This window comes from Schistocerca nitens, chromosome 9 (assembly GCF_023898315.1).
Source record: "Schistocerca nitens isolate TAMUIC-IGC-003100 chromosome 9, iqSchNite1.1, whole genome shotgun sequence".
In the NCBI taxonomy this organism is placed as follows: domain Eukaryota; kingdom Metazoa; phylum Arthropoda; class Insecta; order Orthoptera; family Acrididae; genus Schistocerca; species Schistocerca nitens.
This window is the reverse complement of record NC_064622.1, coordinates 204256050-204277537: the sequence shown is the minus strand read 5'-3', so window position 1 is coordinate 204277537 and position 21488 is coordinate 204256050. Positions and strand designations below refer to the sequence as shown.

General features: G+C 43.1%; 1 protein-coding gene across 1 annotated transcript in view; it reads left to right on the top strand.

The window, feature by feature from the left end:
* The window catches only part of LOC126204098 (sodium-coupled monocarboxylate transporter 1-like), a 125283-nt gene that overhangs the window by 43449 nt on the left and 60346 nt on the right, over positions 1 to 21488 (top strand). The window contains 2 exon segments of the mRNA XM_049938515.1: positions 9294 to 9448; positions 17677 to 17814. Of these exon segments, the coding sequence (XP_049794472.1) occupies positions 9294 to 9448; positions 17677 to 17814 (293 nt within the window).

Sequence of the window (21488 nt, the reverse complement as noted above, 5' to 3'; positions counted from 1 at the left end):
GCAAATTTTTGGATTGCTTCTTGTCAAGTTCGCTTGTCAAAGTTGGGGTTATTTTAGCCGTGTCAAATTATGGGATAACAGTTTTGGTTTTGAAGAGTTTTTGAGGTTAAAGTTTTACTTTTATTCGCGTTAAATAATGGTCAGACTCAATACTAGGCCCATTCCTAACTTGGATATTTAAAATTTCATTGAAATTCCCTAACAGATGTACTGGGTACCCACCAAGATTTTTATTTACAATGGTTCTTTTCAAAATGTGTTGTCATGATTTTAACGTTAAATTTTTGCACGTTTCAACAAGTCTTTGCCCATTTAGATTCGTCCTTTTATATGCAGGAAATCCCCCCACCGTTATCTTAGTTTTTTTTCTTTGCCTAACTGAGCGTTAAAATCAGCCATTAAAATTTTAACACGGTATGAGGGAATCTTCAAAATGATGCTTTCTAACGTTTCCCCAGCTCCATGAACATCTTCGGGTTTTTATGGTTATCCTCATTGACTGGCGTGTAGGCATTAATTAAAGTGTATGCTTTATTTGCGCAATTAAGAGAAATTGTCATTAGTCTATTATTAATGGGTCAGACTCAATACTAGGCCCATTCCTAACTTGGATATTTAAAATTTCATTGAAATTCCCTAACAGATGTACTGGGATAAACCTTCATGTACCGTTCTATACTCACCGTGCCATCAAGGAATATCGTACCGATTATTCCATGACTAGATATTACACAGCACACAGTCACCCGTGGGGGGGTGAAGAGACTTTTCGATCGCGATAATCGAATTCGCAGTCCCATAATAATCTGTTACTCAATTTAAAATATTTTTGGAGACTGCAACAGCAACTCCCAGATGTGGTGTATTGTTCAGTATTTCCTTATTAGTTATGCTTTTAAAAAGACGACAATTGCTGAAATCCATGGTGTTATTGTCCGTCAATCGTGTTTCTTGAAGTGCCAAAACTTGAATCTTCTTTCCTTTTTAAAGTATTTCTTAGTTTATGAAATTTACCTGGTTGCAAAAGTGTTAGTGTGTTATGTGTTGCTAAAATGAATTTGGTTTGGTCGTAAGTTGGCAGAGGACTCCCACTTCCTTTGTTGAATCACGCTGCATTTCAGCCTGCACGCCACAGAATCCGAAAGACAAGTTGTGCCAGTGATACTGGTGGTGGATTGACCACCTTGGATAATTTTGTGATTATCAAAATGCCGCATGATGATTGTACTTGAAATCAGGTGGGGTTGAGTAAACTCACTGAGTGAACTCAGAGTGTTAAGACTGGAAGGGTTAGTTGCAGAATATAAATTTCATCCGCACAACTGGTGAACAGACGCTGACCACTTTGCCGCTTGCTACAAGACAGACGTAAAGTGGATTTTATTTTATTTTGCCTTGGTGTGGGACTGCTTATCGTGTATTCGCAGCTGTCAACCATATCTGCCAGAACGTTGGAAATCCTCCACCTGCGCCCTGTGCAATATCATAGGCAAGGTTGGCTTCTTAGGCTTTTAGTTATAAAGTCTCGAAGCCTGCATTTTTTCATTTAGTTCAGTAATTGTCACTCTGTAAGTTGTCGTTGCTGAAAAGTTTGTACAGATTGTATTTCACCTTCTACAGCGGTTAACAGGGTTAACCTATAAGGTTAACTGCGTCCAGTAATCTCTTTTTACTTCATGTAAGTCGAATTTAATTGCTATTTAATTTTAGGATGCTCAGACATGTGGTTATTGACGTCCTCAACAAATTTTTATTGGACATATGAGGTTGCAATCTATTAAAAAACCGTCATTCAGAAGGCTAAAGTAATTGTAAAGTGAAACTAATGGAATAAAATATTTATCAATTAATCTCCTGTTAGTAATATAAAGTATTTGAACTCTTTTTATAACATACATGTAGCTGGCTGATCAGTGTTATACTGGCAAGCAAGTCAGTGATTCACGTTAAAGGCTTGTAGAGCGTGATACACATACACATCTTCTCTCTCCATCATATACACCCTCAACGACACATGTGTGCATGCCTCCTGTCTGTTCCAAAAATCTGCAGCACTTAGGAAAGAAAACTGTTCTTAAATAAAATTGCAACAGTGAAACAAATGCACGCACATCAAAAAAAGTTTTTCATCACCCAGGTTCCCAGAACACCTGAAGATAGATGTTGACTGTGGTTGCTGTATCACAGACACAGTCCGTTTGACTGTTCAGAGATGTCACTAAACCCGCTCAAAGTTGTAAACAACCCTGCATGAGCAGCTCCTATTGGACGTAGGGGGTCAGACAGCCGATCAGTTCCAGTCATTCCACCAGGAAGGATGTACACGGCTCGTGTTGTCTGTAGTTCAGCCACGGTTTGATCGCGTCAGCATTGTTACTTTGTGCAAGGAAGGGCTCTCAACACGTGAAGTGTCCAGGCGCCTCGGAGTGAAGCAACGCTATGTGGTTCAGACATGCAGGACATACAGAGAGACAGCAACTGTCGGTGACATGCCTCTCTCAGGCCGTCCAAGGGCTACTACTGCAGTGGATGACCGCTACCTACGGATTATGGCTTGGAGGAACTCTTACAGTAACGCCACCATGTTGAATAGTGCTTTTCGTGCAGCCACAGGACATCGTGTTACGACTCAAACTGTGCACAACAGGGTGCATGATGCACAACTTCACTCCCAATGTCCATGGCGAGGCCCATCTTTGCAACCACGACACCATGTAGTCCGGTACATTTGGACACAACAACATGCAGAATGGACCACTCAGGATTGGCATCAGGTTCTCTTCACTGATGAGTGTCGCATATACCTTTAACCAGACACTCGTCGGAGTCATGTCTGGAGGCAACCCGGGTACTCTGAACGCGTTACACACACTGTCCAGCGAGTGCAGCAAGGTGGAGGTTCCCTACTGTTATGGGGTGGCATTGTGTGGGGCCGACGTACGTCGCTGGTGGTCATGGAAGGCGCCGTAACGGCTGTACGATACGTGAATGCCATCCTCCGACCGATAGTGCAACCGTATCGGCAGCATATCGGCGAGGCATTTGTCTTCATGGACGACAATTCGCGCCCCCATCATGCGCATGTTGTGAATGACTTCCTTTAGGATAACGACATGGCTCGACTTTAGTAGCCAGCATGTTCTCCAAACATGAACCCTATCTAACATGCCTGGAATAGATTGAAAAGGGCGACGTGACCCACCAACCACTCTGAGGAATCTACGCCGAATCGGCCTTGAGGAGTGGGACAATTTGGACCATCAGTGCCTTGATGAACTAATGAATAGTATGCCACGACGAATACAGGCATGCATCAGTGCAAGAGGAGGTGCTACTGGGTATTTGATGTACCGGTGTGTAGAGCAATCGTGACCACTAGCTCTGAAGGTCTCGCTGTGTGGTAGTACAACATGCAATGTGTGGTTTTCATCAGCAATAAAAAGGGTGAAAATGATGTTTATGTTGATCTCCATTCCAATTTTCTGTTCAGGTTCCGAAAGTCTTGGAACCGAGGTGATGCAAAACTTTTTTGACATTTGTATTTAAATCTGTTAATTGCAGAGAAGTGATTGAGTGACCACTTAAATAAAAAACTGAGAAAATTCAGCGATTCTCAAGCGCATTAAGATCTGCATCATAATTACTCAGGAATTACTCCTGATATTTCACAAATTTTAAAATCAATTTGTTACCTAAAACAGTGGGTATTACCAAGAAAAATCAGATATCGTACAAGCCGTGCTTTGTTAAAATATGGCACAAAGTTAAAATTATCTCACATGCGCCACACTCTGGAGATTCAATATGTTGCAATGGGGATCTAGGGGAAAGACATGTTAGGGTGGTCTCATGTCATCTGACTGCGTGGAAGTATGCCGCGATCGAATGATTAAACCAGTCACTCGAAGCGTCTTGAAATATGCCTGAGTGAGTATCGTAAGGCGTATCACACCTTTCACTATGCGAAGGGTTAAAGATATCGAAAAGAGGTTTCCAACAAATGATAGTATGCGGAGGGCCACGTAATTTTGTTGTAAACCTTGCTATTGCTGTACCAACCTGGATACTGAAGCAATTATGATTTCCTTAACTGCATTCAAAATCTCTCGAAAACGCGAGTACAATGATATAACACCTGTCAAAGACAATGTTGAAAATTTTCACCAAAACATCGGAGAGATGTGCCTGAATTGAAGGTCAAGATGGGCGGAATCGGCTCCGACGATTCAAGCACCCCAAAATTGCGATCTCACGCCAGGCCTCGTTGGATCAATCCTTCCTCTTGCCTACTTGTTTCTTCTGATACGCTGGAAGTTTGCGCGTATTTCTGTTTACAACAACAGCAGCCGACCTTAGTTATAAGTACTTTGACGTACGGTCAAGAAGAAATACGTTTCAAAAAATGGTTCAAATGGCTCCGAGCACTATGGGACTTAACCTCTGAGGTCAACAGTCCCCTAGAACTTAGAACTACTTAAACCTAACTAACCTAAGGACATCACACACATCCATGCCCGAGGCAGGATTCGAACCTGCGACCATAGCGGTCGCTCGGTTCCAGACTGTAGCGCCTAGAACCGCTCGGCCACTCTGGCCGGCAAAATAAGTTTCATTTTAGCAACGTAAGCCAAGGCGCTTGCCACGCATAACGGCGTAACCCGGCTGGTTGACAAACTTGGCGCTGCTTACACGGCAATACCCTATTCCTGCCGCTGTACCTTTCAGCTCTACCACATTTCTCAGAAACTTTTGTTAAAAGTTTCAACACCAACGTATATAGCCTTTTTGCAATGTACTGCCTTTCTCAAGATCAGGTGTATCAAGGCCGTTATTACGGCCAGAGGTGGTTGTTCTAGGTACTGATTTCTCAGGATCTATGCACCCAAATTGCGTGAAAATGTAATCACATGTCAGTTCTAGTATAATATATTTGTCCAATGAATACCCGTTTACTATCTGCAATTCTTGTTGGTGTAGCAATTTTAATGGCCAGTAGTGTAATATAGAGTAATGAAATTTTGGACATACATTTGACTGCGTAATATATTTAAATGATTAACATTGCAAGATCGCAAGTTAATGAAAGCGCGAGGTAATCCATTGCAACCGTGATATGCTCGTACACTATCAAGCAGTGCCATCACCAGAATGTTCAATGCAGGCATGGAAAAGTTCGTGTACCGTGTCGTATAGGTGCCGGATGTCAGCTGAGTTTGTGGGATTGAGTTCCATGCCTGCTGTACTTGGTCAGCTGATGAACTGACGGTTAATGCTGATTATACACTGGGGTTGTCGTCCGATGATCTCCCCCATACGTGCTCTGTTGGAGACAGATCTGGCGATCAAGCAGGTCGAGTCACCAGACTGACGTATAAATTTGCAGTCAGTGTGAGGGAGATAACCACGAGAGTGGGCCTTCTGTCATACGAAATTGCAACCGAGACCATAACTCCTGGTGTACGTCCAGTGTGTCTAGGCAGGATGGTTGTGGCAGGCACTTACCGGCCTCCTTGTGACCAACAAACGGTCATCATTGGCACCTAGTCAGAACCGTCTGTCATAAGCAAACACAACAAGCCTTTACTTCGCCCTTCATTGAGCTCTCGTTGACACTACTGAAGTCGCAAATTGTGGTGGTTTGGGGTCAGTGGAATGTACGCTACAGGGAATCTGGCTCGGAGCTGTCGAATAAATCGGTTGATGACAGTTCGTTGTGCCACTATGGTGTCAAACGCTGCTCATATTGCTGCTGCAGGCGCAATAGGACAGCGATACACCGAACACGACGGTCTTCCCTGTCGTAGTGCCTCTTGGCCGTCCGGATCCCGGTATTCTTGCGCCCACACCTTCCCGTGACCGCCGCTGTCAGCAACCACGTACAGTGGCTACATTCCTGCCAAGTCTTTCTGTAGTGTCGCGGAAGGAACATCCAGCTTCTCGTAGCCCTTATTACACAACCTCGTTCAATTTCGGTGTGCTATTGATAATGACGTCTTCGTCATATTAAAGGCATACTTGACCAACATGAACACACTACTTGCAATATCAAAGGTAACTAGCGCTCACAACCGTTACAGAGCGTGTTTAAAGCAAAAATTATTTGTACCCTCTTAGTGGGTGTTTGCCAAGGCCACTATTATGCGACTGCTACTAAATCTGAACAGACGTCATCTTTCAGATGTTGAAACACATCTGCCAAGTTTCGTTTCTCTTGCAAAACTGCTTCTTCGTTCTGCGGATTTTTTTTCCGTCTGCGTATATGCAAATATACAGTGGCGTGCAAAACTTAAGGAGGAAAATAACTTTCGCACAAAGTGTAACTGCCAAGCAACATAGTTCGCTGAAACTTGGGTCATACATAGAAAGAACTACTACAGTATAACACAGCAGGTAACTGTAGACATATGCAATGAGACGAATAGACATGCCACTTTCAATCAAAGAAAATAATTACACTTAAGACGCCCCGATTTGTAATGGTCTTTTGAACATTACAATCGGCTAGATATGGTTCTTAATATGTGGTATGGCCACGACGGACAGCAATGTATGCTCTGCAACGTCCTTCCATGCTGGTCACCAGGCTGTCACGGAGTTCTTGTAGCAAGATGCCCCATTCCTCTACCAGCGTGGTTGACAACATCTGGATGGTCATTGGAGCATGTGGACGATCTATAATTGTCTACGCAACGCATCCCATACATGCCTGATGGGATTTAAGTAAGGATAACAGGCAAACCAGTCCATTTGCTGTATATCTTCTCGTTCCAAGTGCTTTTCCACGTGCACTGTTCGATGCAGTCGTGCATTGTCGTCTGTTAAAATGAAGTCACGGAGCAACGCACCACTGGAAAGACGCACAGAGAACAGTATCATAACAATGTTGACTGGTGAACAAATTGTGTTCACAAATTTGGAGGTCAGTATACCCGTGCACCATTATGTCTTCCCACATCATAATATCATGCCAAGAATATCATGCTCGCTCGACAGGGTTTCTGGGTGCAGTACGTGTCCCGACCTTTCGCCATATGGGGGTCCAAGGGAGAATCACTACACAGGCTGAATCAGCTTTCATCCAAGAAAGGCACGCCACCACACACCTTATTGATCCACTCTGTAACGTATATGCAAAAAATACGTAACGTAGCTGCAGCCAGTATTGCCTATGTTCGTCTGTGAAATTGGACTCGATAAGCAACCTGAGCTACCAGTAAACGGAATTTAACCTGCATAACACTGTGTGCATGTAGTATGAATGTCAGTTTCACTGTCATTTAAGTCCTCAACAGATCGTAGCATGAAAAACTTAAAACTAACATTTGGATAAGCTATCTTACTGCGTATTTGAATAAGAATTTATAAGTGATACAGAAACAGTCTTGTGCAACGGAATTTACTGGACTAGAGTACATGACATGTTGTGGTGTGTCAGTGTCTCTGTTCTGACCATAAGGTTTGCACTCACCTCTTTAGATGACTGCATTTTTCCATATGGTTTACAGCAATGCGCAGCAGCATGCAGCAGCAGCGGCTAAAGCTTACTTTTACTAAGAATGCATTTAATAAAAAGGAGTTTGATGGGTCCAGTTAACTATTAAATAAGTTTTGAGAAGGGATTTCATTAATTAAGTCTATTTAAAACTTCAGGATCATAATGAACAAGTATTAATAATGACAATGACGAATGACATACGTGTCAATAATGGCTGAGTTCCAGATTAACAAATTATTTCCGTTTCGTAATTACATTAACATTTATTAACCACAAGTCATTATTTAGCTGTGGAGAATAATTATTATTATTTGGAGGATAAGGAGGTTTCTTTCGCTGACAAGTAAAACATGGGATTATTGCAAACTCGGACTAACAATCACGAGCCTAACACTGCAATTGCTTTTGTGCTATGCTTGCCAATTTTACCTCGAATTCCACTTTCAAGAATAGTTAACCCACCTAAATCTCTCGTGGCTATATAAATGAAATCAGGCATTGAGTGTGGTAAGATCTGCCATCGCCGACATGAGGGCAGCGTGCCACGTCTTCTGTCTCCGAGCTCTCGACCGACACTACTCTTTCACTCTATCAGGCAGACTTCGTCTCACAACAATGCTTAGACTCTCGCTCCCATGTTTCGCCCTCAGATTGTTACTATCGATCTCTGAGTGCTTATACAATGCAAAGAATAGCGTTATGTTGGATATATTGTTTTGTATAATGGAGAGTTCTGACACACTCCTTAGAACTCTCTACGCTCTTGACCCAATCGCAATTGTTGTCGTCAATGTGTAAGTCTCAACGGAGCACAACGCACTGGTCCTCGTCAGGGAGACCACCCCATTGGATGGCCGTACGGTACCGCTGTCGAGTGTCAGATTGCAGGCCTAACAGTCCTGAAAAATGTGGTTGACGTGGGTCTCTCCTTGTCTGTTGCACTATGCTAAGGTCATGTTCTACTGTTGCTGACCGTCGTCGATCACCTCCTCTCCTTTGGGCACTATTGCTCATTGCACTGAATGATGCCCACGCACGTGAAACAGTGCTGTGAACAATACCACAGACCACTCGTCACAGTTCGCCCTTCTTCCATTTTCTCGGTGTTTTTTCCCCACTTGAAGTCATCCAAATGTTGTTTCGGGGCCACGTTGAAATGAAGAACACAACCGCACTGCACGATAACTACTAGCTGACTGACACAGACACTTTCTGTTTCCCGTTCCTTCAAGTGCGTAGTGTTGCGTGCCACCACCATCTGCCGCTGAAGTCACGCTGACCTCACGCCGTGTGATGTACAACTTCCTGTGCACAACTGGTAGGCCCTGAAAACTTACTCCCACACTTCCGTTAATTTCCACTGAGTAAGTAGTATGTTATGTCACAGAGTTATTCACGACGTCCTGGATGTAAGATGATATGAATTGCCGCGAGGGGTAGCCGCGCGGTCTGGAACGTGTTTTCACGGTCGCGTGGCTCCCAGCGTCGGAGGGTTCGAGTCCTCCATCGGGCATGGGTGTGTGTGTTGTCCTTAGCGTAAGTTAGTTTAAGTTAGATTAAGGAGTGCGTAAGCTTAGGGACCGATGACCTTAGCAGTTTGGTCCCATTAGCCCTTATCACTAATTCCCAATTCCAATAGTATAGATTCGTATAATATACTCCTATATCATCAAAATATTTGTTTGTGCAAGTAGACACCCCCCCCCCCCCCGAAAAAAAGAGTCCGCAATTTATCACTGGTAATGTGCATACTGTTTTTCTTCACACCATCTAGTGTATTGTCTGTTTTGTACTCCAGGGCGGCCTTAAGGCGGTCGTGTGGACGGACGTCATCCAGAGCGTACTAATGTTCATGGCAGTCATTCTGGTGATCGTCAAGGGCACAATCGACGTCGGAGGACTGGGCACGGTCTGGCAGCGGAACGTGGACAGCGGCAGGATAGAGCTACCTGAGTAAGCGGATTGACATAGCGTCCACTTCCGTGGCACCAAAACTGTCCTTTATGATTACTTATTTCAGTAAACTGGATGTATTGCCAATACTATGGTTAAAGAATGCTAATAACCGGTGCATATACATATTATTTACATTTTCTTGTAGAACCATTACTGAATGCCTGAAGGATCGTTTATGATATCGATGGCAATGAATTTTACTTTCTGTTGATCTCAGAGAATTTTTGGTCACTCACCACATACCATTTGAAATTCAGATGTCGGTTTGCATAATGACAGCAAGAAAGTCATCGCCGTTGCACGTATGTGGTGTACTTTGACATCTTTTTTGAGAAAATGGAGAAATTTGTAGTCTTTCAGTGATTATTTGTATGGTTTGTTAGCTGCCTTACTTTGAGTTTCAGTTTACGTAATTTTCTTATCCAGACCAATCTTCGTTTTATTTATTTATTTTTTTTTTCTATATTCGTCGACTACGACAGTTTGAAAAATTTTCTCAGACAATGATTTCATTTCGTCACAGTCAAATTAACAGGTGATTATACAAATAATACAAATCGCTCTCTGGTAAAATGAACATGATGCAAAAGACTTAAAACCAGGAAGTACATACGGAGAATAAATGTCTGCTTGAAATTGGGAAATTCAGTGCCAGTGCTAATTTCATCCTTTGCTTGCTAAGAGTAAGCGCTCCGATTGTCTTTCTTTTTAAATACAAGCGAAGTATACCTGGATAAACCGGAAGGTACTACATTACAAACAATAAAAATGCAGTTCACGTAGTATTATGAAAAACTTAGAACTTCTGCTTTTTCTGTGTAAAATACCACTCCAATACAAGCTACATTTCAATGGTGACAGGAAATGAGAAAATTCAGAAGCAAGATCTGGTGAAGTGAAATAACCATAAGGCATTGGAACAGTGCTTTTGGGGAAGGAATAGGAGAAAGGGTTAAGGGAGAATATGGACTTAGTGGTAGGAATTAGAGAGGAGGAAGGCTAATTGAGCTCTGCAGTATATTTCAGATGGTAACAGCAAATTTTTTGTTCAGCATTTATTAGAGCAGGAGGACGTATGCTTGGAAAAAACTGGAGACACAGGAAGATTCCAGATGGCCGATGTGGCCGAGCGATTCTAGGCGCTTCAGTGTGGAACCGCGCGACCACTACGGTGACAGGTTCGAATCCTGCCTCGGGAATGGATGTGTGCGATGTCCTTAGGTTAGTTAGGTTTAAGAAGTTCTAAGTTCTAGGGCACTGATGACCTCAGATGTTAAATCCCATAGTGCTCAGAGCCATTTGAAGCATTTGATTCCAGATGAATTACATCTAGACAGCGGTTCCGAAATAAGATATTGGATTGTAAGGCATACCCTGGAACAGATATAGACTCAGATCACAATTTAATAATGATGAAGAGGAGACTGAAGTTTAAGAGAATTGTTTGAAGTTTGATAAGGATGTGGATACTGGGATAAGGAATACGAGAAGAGGCATTTCGCTTGAAGGGGATGGACAACTCTACAAAGGGCAATCGTAGAAGTTTGCTAGAGAAACATAGGTACTCGGGAGGTATTCGCAAAGAAACCGTGCATAACAGAAGAAATACTTCAACTGACCGACGAAAGAAGGAACTACATATATGTTCAGGCAGAGACAGGCACACAGCAATGTAAATCCCTCAGGAATGAAATAAATAGGAAGTGCAGGCGCAGCTAAGGTGAAATGACTGCGAGAAAGATGTGATGAAATCGATAAAGAAATGACCGTCTGCAGGAATGTCTCAGCATACAGAAAAGAGAAATCAAACTTCGGTGAAATTAGAAGTAATGGTGGTATCACTAAAAATGCAATAGGGAGCACACTGTTAATCGCAGGTGAGAGAGCAGACAGGTGACGAGAGTATACCGAAGGCCTATATTAAGGGAAGGGCTTGTCCGATGACGTGATAGAATAAGACATTTTAGTCGATGTGGAAGACACGGGGGATATAGTGTTAGAGTCAGAATTTAAAGGAACTGTGTAACGCTCATGATCAAATAAGGTAGAACAGATGGATAACACTGCAGCAGAATTTCTAGAATCATTGGGAGAGTGGAATCCATACTATTATTTAAGTTGGCTTGTAGAATCTATGAGACTGGCTGTGTACCATCAGAGCTTACGGAAAAATATCATCATTATGACTGCAAAGGTACCAAGTTCAGGTAAGTGGGAGTGTTTGTTAGAAGACAATCAGTTTGGCTCCAGAGAGGCAGTCGTGAGTTTGCGCTTCTTGATCGAATATGACTAAAGAAAAGTCAAGACACGTTCATAGGATTTGACGACCTAGCGTAAGTTTTAACAGTGTAAAACTGTGTAAGATAACGTCCGACGTTCTGAGAAAAATGGGGTAAGCTATAGAAAAAGACAGTAATTATACAATAAGTACAAGAACCAAGAAGAAACAGTAAGGCTGGATGACCAAGAACGAAGCGATGGAAGTAAAATTATGTAAGACAGTCTTTCACCTGTACTGTTAAATATCGAATATACAGGAACAAGCAATAACGGAAATAAAAGAACCGTTCAATATTGGGATTAAAGTTCAGGGTGAAAGGATATCAACGATAAGATTCGCTGGTGACATGCTGTCCTCGATGAAAGTGAAAAAGAGTTACATTATCTATTGAATGGAATGAACAGTCGAATGAGTGCCGAATATAGAACGAGAGTAAATCGAAGGAAGGCGAAAGTAATAAGAAGTCGCAGAAATGAGAACGGTGAGAAGCCTAACATCAGGATTGACGATCACGAAGTAGATGAAGTTAAGGTATTCTGTTACCTCGGCAACAAAATAACTCATTACGTACGGAGCAAGGAGAAGATAAAAAGCAGACTAGCACTGCCAAAAAAGTCATTCCTCGTCAAAGGAAGTCTACTGGTATAAAACATTAGCCTTAATTTGAGGAAGAAATTTCTGAGAATGTACGATTGGAGTACAGCATTCTTTGGTAGCGAAACATGGGATGTGGGGAACCCGGAACAGAATAGAATCGAAGTATATAAGATGTGATGCTACAGAAGAACGTTGAAAATTAGATGGACTTATTACGTAATGAATGGGGATGTTTTTTGCAGACTCAGAAAGGAAAGGAGTTTATGGAAAACACTGGCAAGAGGAAGGGACAGGATGATAGGACATCTTTTAAGAAATCAGAGAATGACTTCCTCTTTCTAAAAATCTGTTGGTTCTAAATTAAAGTATTTTTGTACAAACTTCGATATATCATTATTGAAAACATCTGTGGAACAGAATATTGATATTTCCTTATACTTAAGCTTTACAGCTCTCCAAATTTGTGCAAAACAAAAATTCAAATGTTCGGGCTTTTCTCTTACGTAAATGCCTTCCTACGAGGGTCACTCCTAAAGAAATGCACACTATTTTTGTAAAAATACAATTTTCATTCTGCATCTGTGAAAGTTTTACAGTGTGTAGATACATCCTTCCCGCTTGTTTTCAAACTCAGGTTAGTTAGGTTTAACTAGTTCTAAGTTCTAGGGGACTAATGACCTCAGCAGTTGAGTCCCATAGTGCTCAGAACCATTTGAACCATTTTTTTTGAACTCCGCACACTCCAGACAATGTGCAAAGAGTTAACGAATTGGTGACTGCTGACAGACGCATCACAGTGAACGAATTGTCACGCTACGTTGGGATAGAGGAAGGAAGTGTTTGCAGAATACTGAAAGCGTTTGCGTTAAAAAAATATTTGTGTCAGGTGGGTTCCCAGGATGTTGACAGTGGCTCACAAGGAAACAACAAAAACGGTATGCAGCCTTACAGTCATGGCTAGGCTCCATGTGACTGTCATCTATTTGGGAAACTGAAAGTCTCTCATCGTGGAACAAGGTTTGAAGATGATGACTCCCTTGTTCACGCTGCCAAACAGTGGATCCAACAGGTTGGTCCATAATTTTACCGTGCGGGGTATACGGGCGCTGGTTCCAAGATGGCGGAAGGCAGTTGAGAGGGATGGGAATTATGTGGAGAAATGAAAATATTGTTCCTAAACGATTTATCTACACACTATAAGACTTTCAAACGTGTAGAGCAAAAGATGGATTTTTAAAAAAATAGTGTGCATTTCTTTTGGAGTGACCCTCGTATCGTAGTAAGTGAAAACTCCTTTCACAGAATGTTTCACTATACGAGTAGTACCGAGTAACTGACTTCCAAATTAAAGTATTATAATGTCAGTGGTTTGTGAGGATAATGTAAGTTAAGGGCTTTGATAGCGTATGTATTAGGCATTAACTTATCTGGGTTAACTAGTGCACATTATATGCATTCTCGTCTTTATCTTCAAGAAGTCTTTTATGTGCGTGTCCTCTTAAGTTAACATGATTTTCAAACTGAATAAAAATACTGTCAACTGCATCAATGCTCCTGTTATCTATTTCCTTCAATGACAACAGTGTGAAAGTTCCTGGATCAAATCATAACCTCTGCAGAGACCGTAGTCTGCCAAGATTAGCACACATAAAAACCAAACAAGAACCATACGCTGCAGCTTCATCAACAGTTGTGGAAACACATGATGCCTTGGAGTATGGTTTTCCTATCAGACAGTTGTAGCTTACATTAGGATTTTGAATTTTTCCATGCACACACTTTTGTAGAAGTTCTGCATCTGCTAAACACCGAAATATTCCACCCATAGTAATTGCATAGGAAATATGGAACAACTATGGGGCGTGGCCCTGTGCCAGCTTTTGTCAATTATTATTTTTATCACAGGAATGATATTGGAAAGTAATATTCAGGAATTGAAATTTAAATAGCATGTAGTAAATGAGGTTTCAGTAAAGAAAATTTCAAAATTTTGGTCGCCCTCGCGTAAAGCTATTCACCACCAGTTACACAAAATATAACAAATAAACTGAAATACTTTTATGTATCACATTCACATGTTGTATGGGAACACCCTTGGTGTAGGGGTCTACAGAGCCTGAAGGGTAGCAGCAGATTCCCGTCCTGGCATTCTGGAAGTCCTGTGTTAAATTCCCGTTACGGAAGTCGTGACCGAGGTCTAGTGATTTCCTCGGTCTCTCCAGGCAGATGTCGGGACTGTATCACACAGATGGCCAAGGCCGAGATCCCCGTACAATCCTAACCAGAATTAACTTTTTCCGACGCGACAGCTAAGTGCATTCGGCCAGGCGACTATGTACCCTTTGTACAAATAAAATAAAAGAAAAACGAGCATAATTCTTATCAATAGAATCTGAAAGATGGGAAGTAACACTAGCGCAGGACTAGTGACGAAAATAAACGAAGAACCAGATCGAAAAACATATAGGGTCTTTGACATGTAATGAAAATGCCCTGGGTCCCGTAGTAGAACCCAGCCGCTGGTTAATCTGCAACAGTGGCCGGAAGCTTCCAGCATAAGAAGTTACCCTCGTTCTCCCATCGGCCTTGTTAAAGACCGTGCAGAAACGGAAAGAGTTGCAGTGCAGCCTTTTGCCCTTGGATTGGGAAGCTGCCCCTCAAAGGCGGAAAGACATAATATGATTTGTATCCACAAGACATGTAGCATGTAACTACAAAGTGTTAAGATAAACTCTTATCCGTACGAAAAAGATTTCGGACTAGTCCCCCATTCGGATCCCCGGGAGAGGACTGCTGAGAAAAAGATAGAATAAACAACCAAAGATTAAAATTCTAAAAGTCGGAGTGAGAAATGTCACAAGTTTTATTGTGGTACAGAAGCCGGAAAATCTGAAAAGCGAATTGCGTACGCTTAATCTGAATATAGTGGGGTTCAATGAAGTGAAATGGAAAGAAAAGAGTGATTTTTGGTCAGATGAATAAAGGGTAATAATAACAGCAGTAGAAAATAGTATGATGCGAGTAGGATTTGTTGTGAATAGGAAGGTAGGGTCGATGGTGGCTTACTATGGACACTTCAGTGGTAGAGTAGGTCTCAAAAGCAAACCAACGCCGACATCAATAGTTCAGGAATGCTTGCCGACGTCGCAGGCAGAAGATGAAGAGATAGAAAAAGTATATGAGGATACTGAACGAGAAAATGTGTGGATCACGTGTGGTTGGAGCACAGTTGCAGGGGAAGGAAGAGATGAAAATATTAGGTGAGGTTATGGACTTGTAGTAGTAATGAGAGAGAACGAAGGCTAATTGAGTTCCGCCATGAATTTCAACTAATAATAGCGAATACTCTGTTCAGGAATCACAAGTGGAGGAGCTATACGTGGAAGAGGTCCGTAGAATTCGAAGATTCCAGCTGATCAGACAGATTACGAAATCAAATACTGAACTGTGAGGCGAACCTAGGAGAAGATAGCAATTTTGTAATGCTGAAGGTTAGACTGAAGTTTAAGAGAGTCATCCGGAAGAATCAACAGCGGAATACTGAAATACTGGTTTTCACTATGAATGCTACAGCTGGCAGTTTAGTTGAAGAGGTGTGGACGTCACTAGAAGGACAATCATAGATGTAGGACAGACATCGGTACAAGGAGCTAACTGCAGTATCAGCAGAAACACTCAACTAATCGATGAAGGAAGGACGTACGAAAATTTGAGGGAAAGACAGCAATATAGTAATGTAAACCACTTGAGAATGAAATAAATAGGAATTGTAGGGAAACCAAGGCTAAATAGCAGGCCAGTCCATTACATGGATGTTATTGCCGTGTAACCACTCCGCCACAAGTCGTGCATTATGAACAGGTGCTCGATCGCGTTGAAAGTTGCAGTCGCCATCCCCGAATTGCTCTTCAACAGTGGGAAGCAAGAAGGTGCTTAAAACGTTACTGTATGCCTGCGCTGTGATGGTGCCATGCAAAATAAAAAGTGGTGCAAGCCCCCTCCATGAGAAATACGACCACATCATAACACCACCGCCTCCGAATTTTACTGTTGGCACTACACACGCTGGCACATGACGTTCACCTGGCATTCACCAAACCCACACCCTGGCATCGGAAGACACATTGTGTATCGTGATTCGTCACTCCACACAACGGTTTTCCACTGTTCAATCGTCCATTGATTACGCTCCTTACATCAAGCGAGGCGTCCTTTGGCATTTAGCGGGGTTATGTGTGGCTTGTGAGCAGCCACTCGACCATGAAATCTAAGTTTTCTCACCTCCCGCCTGTCATAGTACTTTCAGTGGATCCTGATGGAGTTTGGAATTCCTGTGCGATTGTCTGGATAGATGTCTGTCTATTACACATTATGACCCTCTTCAACGGTCGACGGTCTCTGAGAGTCAACAGATGTCCGCCTACACGCTTTTGTGCTGTACGTGTCCCTTCACATTTCTACTTCACTATCACAATGGAAACAGTGGACCTAAGGATGTTTAGGAGTGTGGAAATTGGAAATTTGTGGTAAGGACTATGGGACTGAAGTGCTGAGGTCATCGGCCCCTAGGCTTACGCACTTCGTAATCTAACTTAAATTAACTTACGCTAAGGACAACAAACACACCCAAACCTGAGGGAGGACTCGAACCTCCGACGGAAGGAGCCGCGCGAACCGTGACAAGACGCCCTGGACCACACGGCTACCCCGCGCGGCTAGGAATGCGGAAATATCATATGACACAAGTGACACCCAATCACCTGACCACGTTCGAAGTCTGTAAATACCGTGGAGCATCCCATTCTGCTCTTTCACTATGTCTAACGACTACTGAGGTCGCTGATATGTACCTGGCAGTAGGTGGCAGCACAATGCACCTAAGATGAAAAACGTACGTTTTTGGGGGTGTCCATTTAATCACATAGTGTATACGGGCCCAGAAACAGATGAACGACAAAGTGACTCTATAAGAATCCTATTTTCACCGTTTGAAGTACGAAACTCTAAAAAACTGAAGTAAAATACTAAGTTTAAAATACGTGGACACATATTGCTGAACGGGGCCCGCGTTCTCAGTGCTATGGTCCCCATTCGACCTCAAATCCGTGACGGTGTACATGCGTAGGCGTCAACGGTATATCACAATATCATGAAGTAAAATGAAGTAATAGTCTTTATGATGTTGGTCTCCGTGGTGTGTCCTACCAACAACAGTAGTCAAAGCGTTCGCTGCAATTTTATTTAGTATGATCCTATCATACATCCAGCATAACTTCACATGTCCAAAGTGTACTACTAATCTGACAGCCTGGACGTGCCAGAAAGTGGTTCACGCCGTGTGTTGCAGCCTCGGGTTCGAACTCACGGCCCGCCACAGCTGGTTCGGCTTCCTCGTGGGCAATTTCTTCGGCTGGTTGCCGATCGGCGTCTCCCAGATGACGCTGCAGAGGTTCGCCTCAGTCGAGAGCCTGCCCAAGGCGCGAATGTGAGTATAAGCTTCAGACACACCAGCCTCAGGGTATCAAACGGAAGTTCTACGGACTGTTTGCATCAATTCTGTGCAGACCGTCCGTGTCCTTAAAGACTGATGGCGGACTTCTCTAGATTAATTGCATTCTTACTTAGCTGTACCTGGCCACCCTTTGCTGTGGCTCCGTGTGCTTAAATGTAAACGAAAGAGCAGAGAAAACACACTCTTCTAGAATGTATTGAAATTGATAATTTGATGTACGTCCTAAGATCATTCTCTCCCCCCTCTCTTTGTCCACCCCCTCCTCGTTTCCTCTCTCTCTGTCCACCTTCTCCTTCTCCCTCCCCCCCTCTCTCTCCATCTCCTCTTGCTTCCTTTCTCTCCCCTTTTCTGAGTCCATCATCCCTCCTTTCTCTGTCCTTCTCCCCCCCCCCTCCCGTATCCATCTTATTCTTCAATTTCCTTCTTCCCGTTTTATTCATCTCACGCCTCTGTCAATCTCCTCTCCCCGCCCTTTTCTCGGACCTTGAGCGTTATTTATTGTTATTGCAAATCCAGATTCTGTAGTAGCATTCTAACCATAAACCAATAAGCCATAAATACGATTCACTACTGAATATTGGAAATTTTTTGAGAATTTTGGTAACAAAGTTTTCTCTTTACACATTTCGTATGTATGTTACATGTATTAAAAATATACATCTGTTAAATAATTTGGTACCTCAAAACACGGCCGTATTGACGTTGTGTCAAAATTTCATATTGGTCAAGGACTTTCGGAGATTAACGATTTGGAACAAACCAAAATTTAAATTTTTATAATGTTTCGCCTTTTAGTACATGTATTTTACATATACACGAGATGGTGATCCAGCTTGTATATTAAAACACTTGAGTATTCGAATGCGGTGTTGTGTCAAAATTTCAGAGGAATCCTCGAAGAACTTTCGGAGATGCACTTATATAGAAACAGCAAATGTTCCTAATCACAACTCTCCGAAATCTTTTGACCAACTGCTTTGAAATTTTTACACAACGTAGCATCGGGATAAGCATGTCTTTTATACACCTACTTTTTGAATGTATATGATATATAATTTTTTATAAAATTAATAATACGGTAATGCTGTTACAAAAAGTTATATTTCAAAGGAACCGTTCATACACGCTTTTGAACAAACGAAAATTTACATTTTTGATTTTGCAGACAGATGTTTTTGAACTTCTGGATTGTTCCCTTAATGGAGACGTTGTAGGGTAACCACTGTTATTCTCTTTTGAATACAGTTTCGGTATTATTCGCATCTTCAGACGATTAAAGCCAATGGCCTTGCCACAGTGGTAACGCCGGTTTCCGTCAGATCACCGAAGTTAAGCGCTTTCGGGCTGAGCTAGCACTTGGATGGGTGACCATTCGGTCTGCCGAGCGCTGTTGGCAAGCGGGGTGCACTCAGCCCTTGTGACGCAAACTGAGGAGCTACTTGATTGAGAAGTGGCGGCTCAGGTCGCGGAAACGGGCATACAGCAGGGAGAGCGGTGTGCTGACCACATGCCCCTCCATATCCGCATCCAGTGTCACCTGTGGGCTGAGGATGATACGGTGGCCGGTCGATACCATTGGGCCTTCATGGCCTTTTTGAGTTTAGATTAGTTTAGTTCAGACAACAGTTTTAGCTTTACACATTAAATGTTGGGATTCAGTACAAATCGACGTTCGAAGTGGTAATCGCACATTCGAACCCAAAGCAGTTATTTTGCAATTCTGAATCTATTTCAGTAGGCAGTTAAGCTACAAATTAAATGTTGTTGCCGAGAGGAGAGGGAGCCAGAATTTTTTTTACATTATTCTCTCTGTACACAGTTTTATTGAGCCTGGTTCGTTTTAAGCCAATACCTCTCAAGCTGTAATGGTTGTCACCAAGATGGTAGTGACCTTTAGAGAAGCTCCTTGGTTTGAAGAAGGGCGTCACGAGCACAGGGACACATTCCTGGGAGATAGCTGGCGGTTAAGATCAACCTGGTAACGGCAACCTAATAGGAATAAAGAGATGCCTCAGAACTCGCTGGTTTGACAGACATAGCTTTTTGTAGGGACGGCTTTTTACGGTAGCATTGTCTAACCTGACAGTCAGGTGTTTTCCGGCTGGGACTGAATTTTTAAGTAGGATCCAATATGGTCACTGACTCACCATACGTGAAACGCCTTACCACTACCCTATCCGAGCACGACTCAAGGCCAGAACCGTGCATGCGTGTCCGAAGGGCCTTTGGGTCGTACTTGTGAACAACACAGACGCTTCAATATCGTATGTACCCGCTGACACCAGGCAAGAGGCTTTCAGTTAAAAGATCGCCCCCATATGAGAATATAGGAGGCCCGTCCAGAAAGTAAGATCCGATCGGGCGCGAAATAGAGATCACAGCGAAAATCCGATAAATCTTTGTGCAGACGTGTAGTACGCCTGTCGACTGCGTCATGTCGCTCTTTTCAGTTCTGAGCGCACAGTGAGCACTTAAAGATCCCCAGAAAGTAGTGTCCCCCGCCAAGTATTCAGTTCTGAGCGCACAGTGAGCACTTAAAGATCCCCATAAAGTAGTGTCCCCCGCCAAGTATTCAGTTCTGAGCGCACAGTGAGCACTTAAAGATCCCCAGAAAGTAGTGTCCCCCGCCAAGTATTCAGTTCTGAGCGCACAGTGAGCACTTACAGATCCCCAGAAAGTAGTGTCCCCCGCCAAGTATTCAGTTCTGAGCGCACAGTGAGCACTTAAAGATCCCCAGAAAGTAGTGTCCCCCGCCAAGTACGAGGACCTGGGGAGATATTTCGCCTAATGTCAAGCAGCCCACGTAACATAACTGTCATACGTTTCCTTCTTCATGACAATTCTCGGACGCACTATGCAGAGGTAACGAAAATGTTTCTGCAGCGCTTTTAGTGGGAAGTGTTTGATGACCCACAATACAGCCCATACTGTCTCTCAGTGAGTTTCATCTCTGCTCACATGAACCGCTGGTTATAAAGACAACATTTTGGCACAGACGGCAACTGTAGACAAGCATAGAGAAGTCACGGAAAGTACAGCCTGGTACATTCTTTGAGAAAGATATTTGAAAGTTGGTACAACTCAACGACAGATGTCTAAGCCGGAGCGGTGACTATGTTCAGCAGTACCTGGAAGATGCAGCTAACTCTCGCAAATAAAACATATTTGATTTTCACAGTGGTTTCCATTTCGCGACTGATACGACCTTACTTTCCAACTAGCCCTCGTACACTCCTGGAAATGGAAAAAAGAACACATTGACACCGGTGTGTCAGACCCACCATACTTGCTCCGGACACTGCGAGAGGGCTGTACAAGCAATGATCACACGCACGGCACAGCGGACACACCAGGAACCGCGGTCTTGGCCGTCGAATGGCGCTAGCTGCGCAGCATTTGTGCACCGCCGCCGTCAGTGTCAGCCAGTTTGCCGTGGCATACGGAGCTCCATCGCAGTCTTTAACACTGGTAGCATGCCGCGACAGCGTGGACGTGATCCGTATGTGCAGTTGACGGACTTTGAGCGAGGGCGTATAGTGGGCATGCGGGAGGCCGGGTGGACGTACCGCCGAATTGCTCAACACGTGGGGCGTGAGGTCTCCACAGTACATCGATGTTGTCGCCAGTGGTCGGCGGAAGGTGCACGT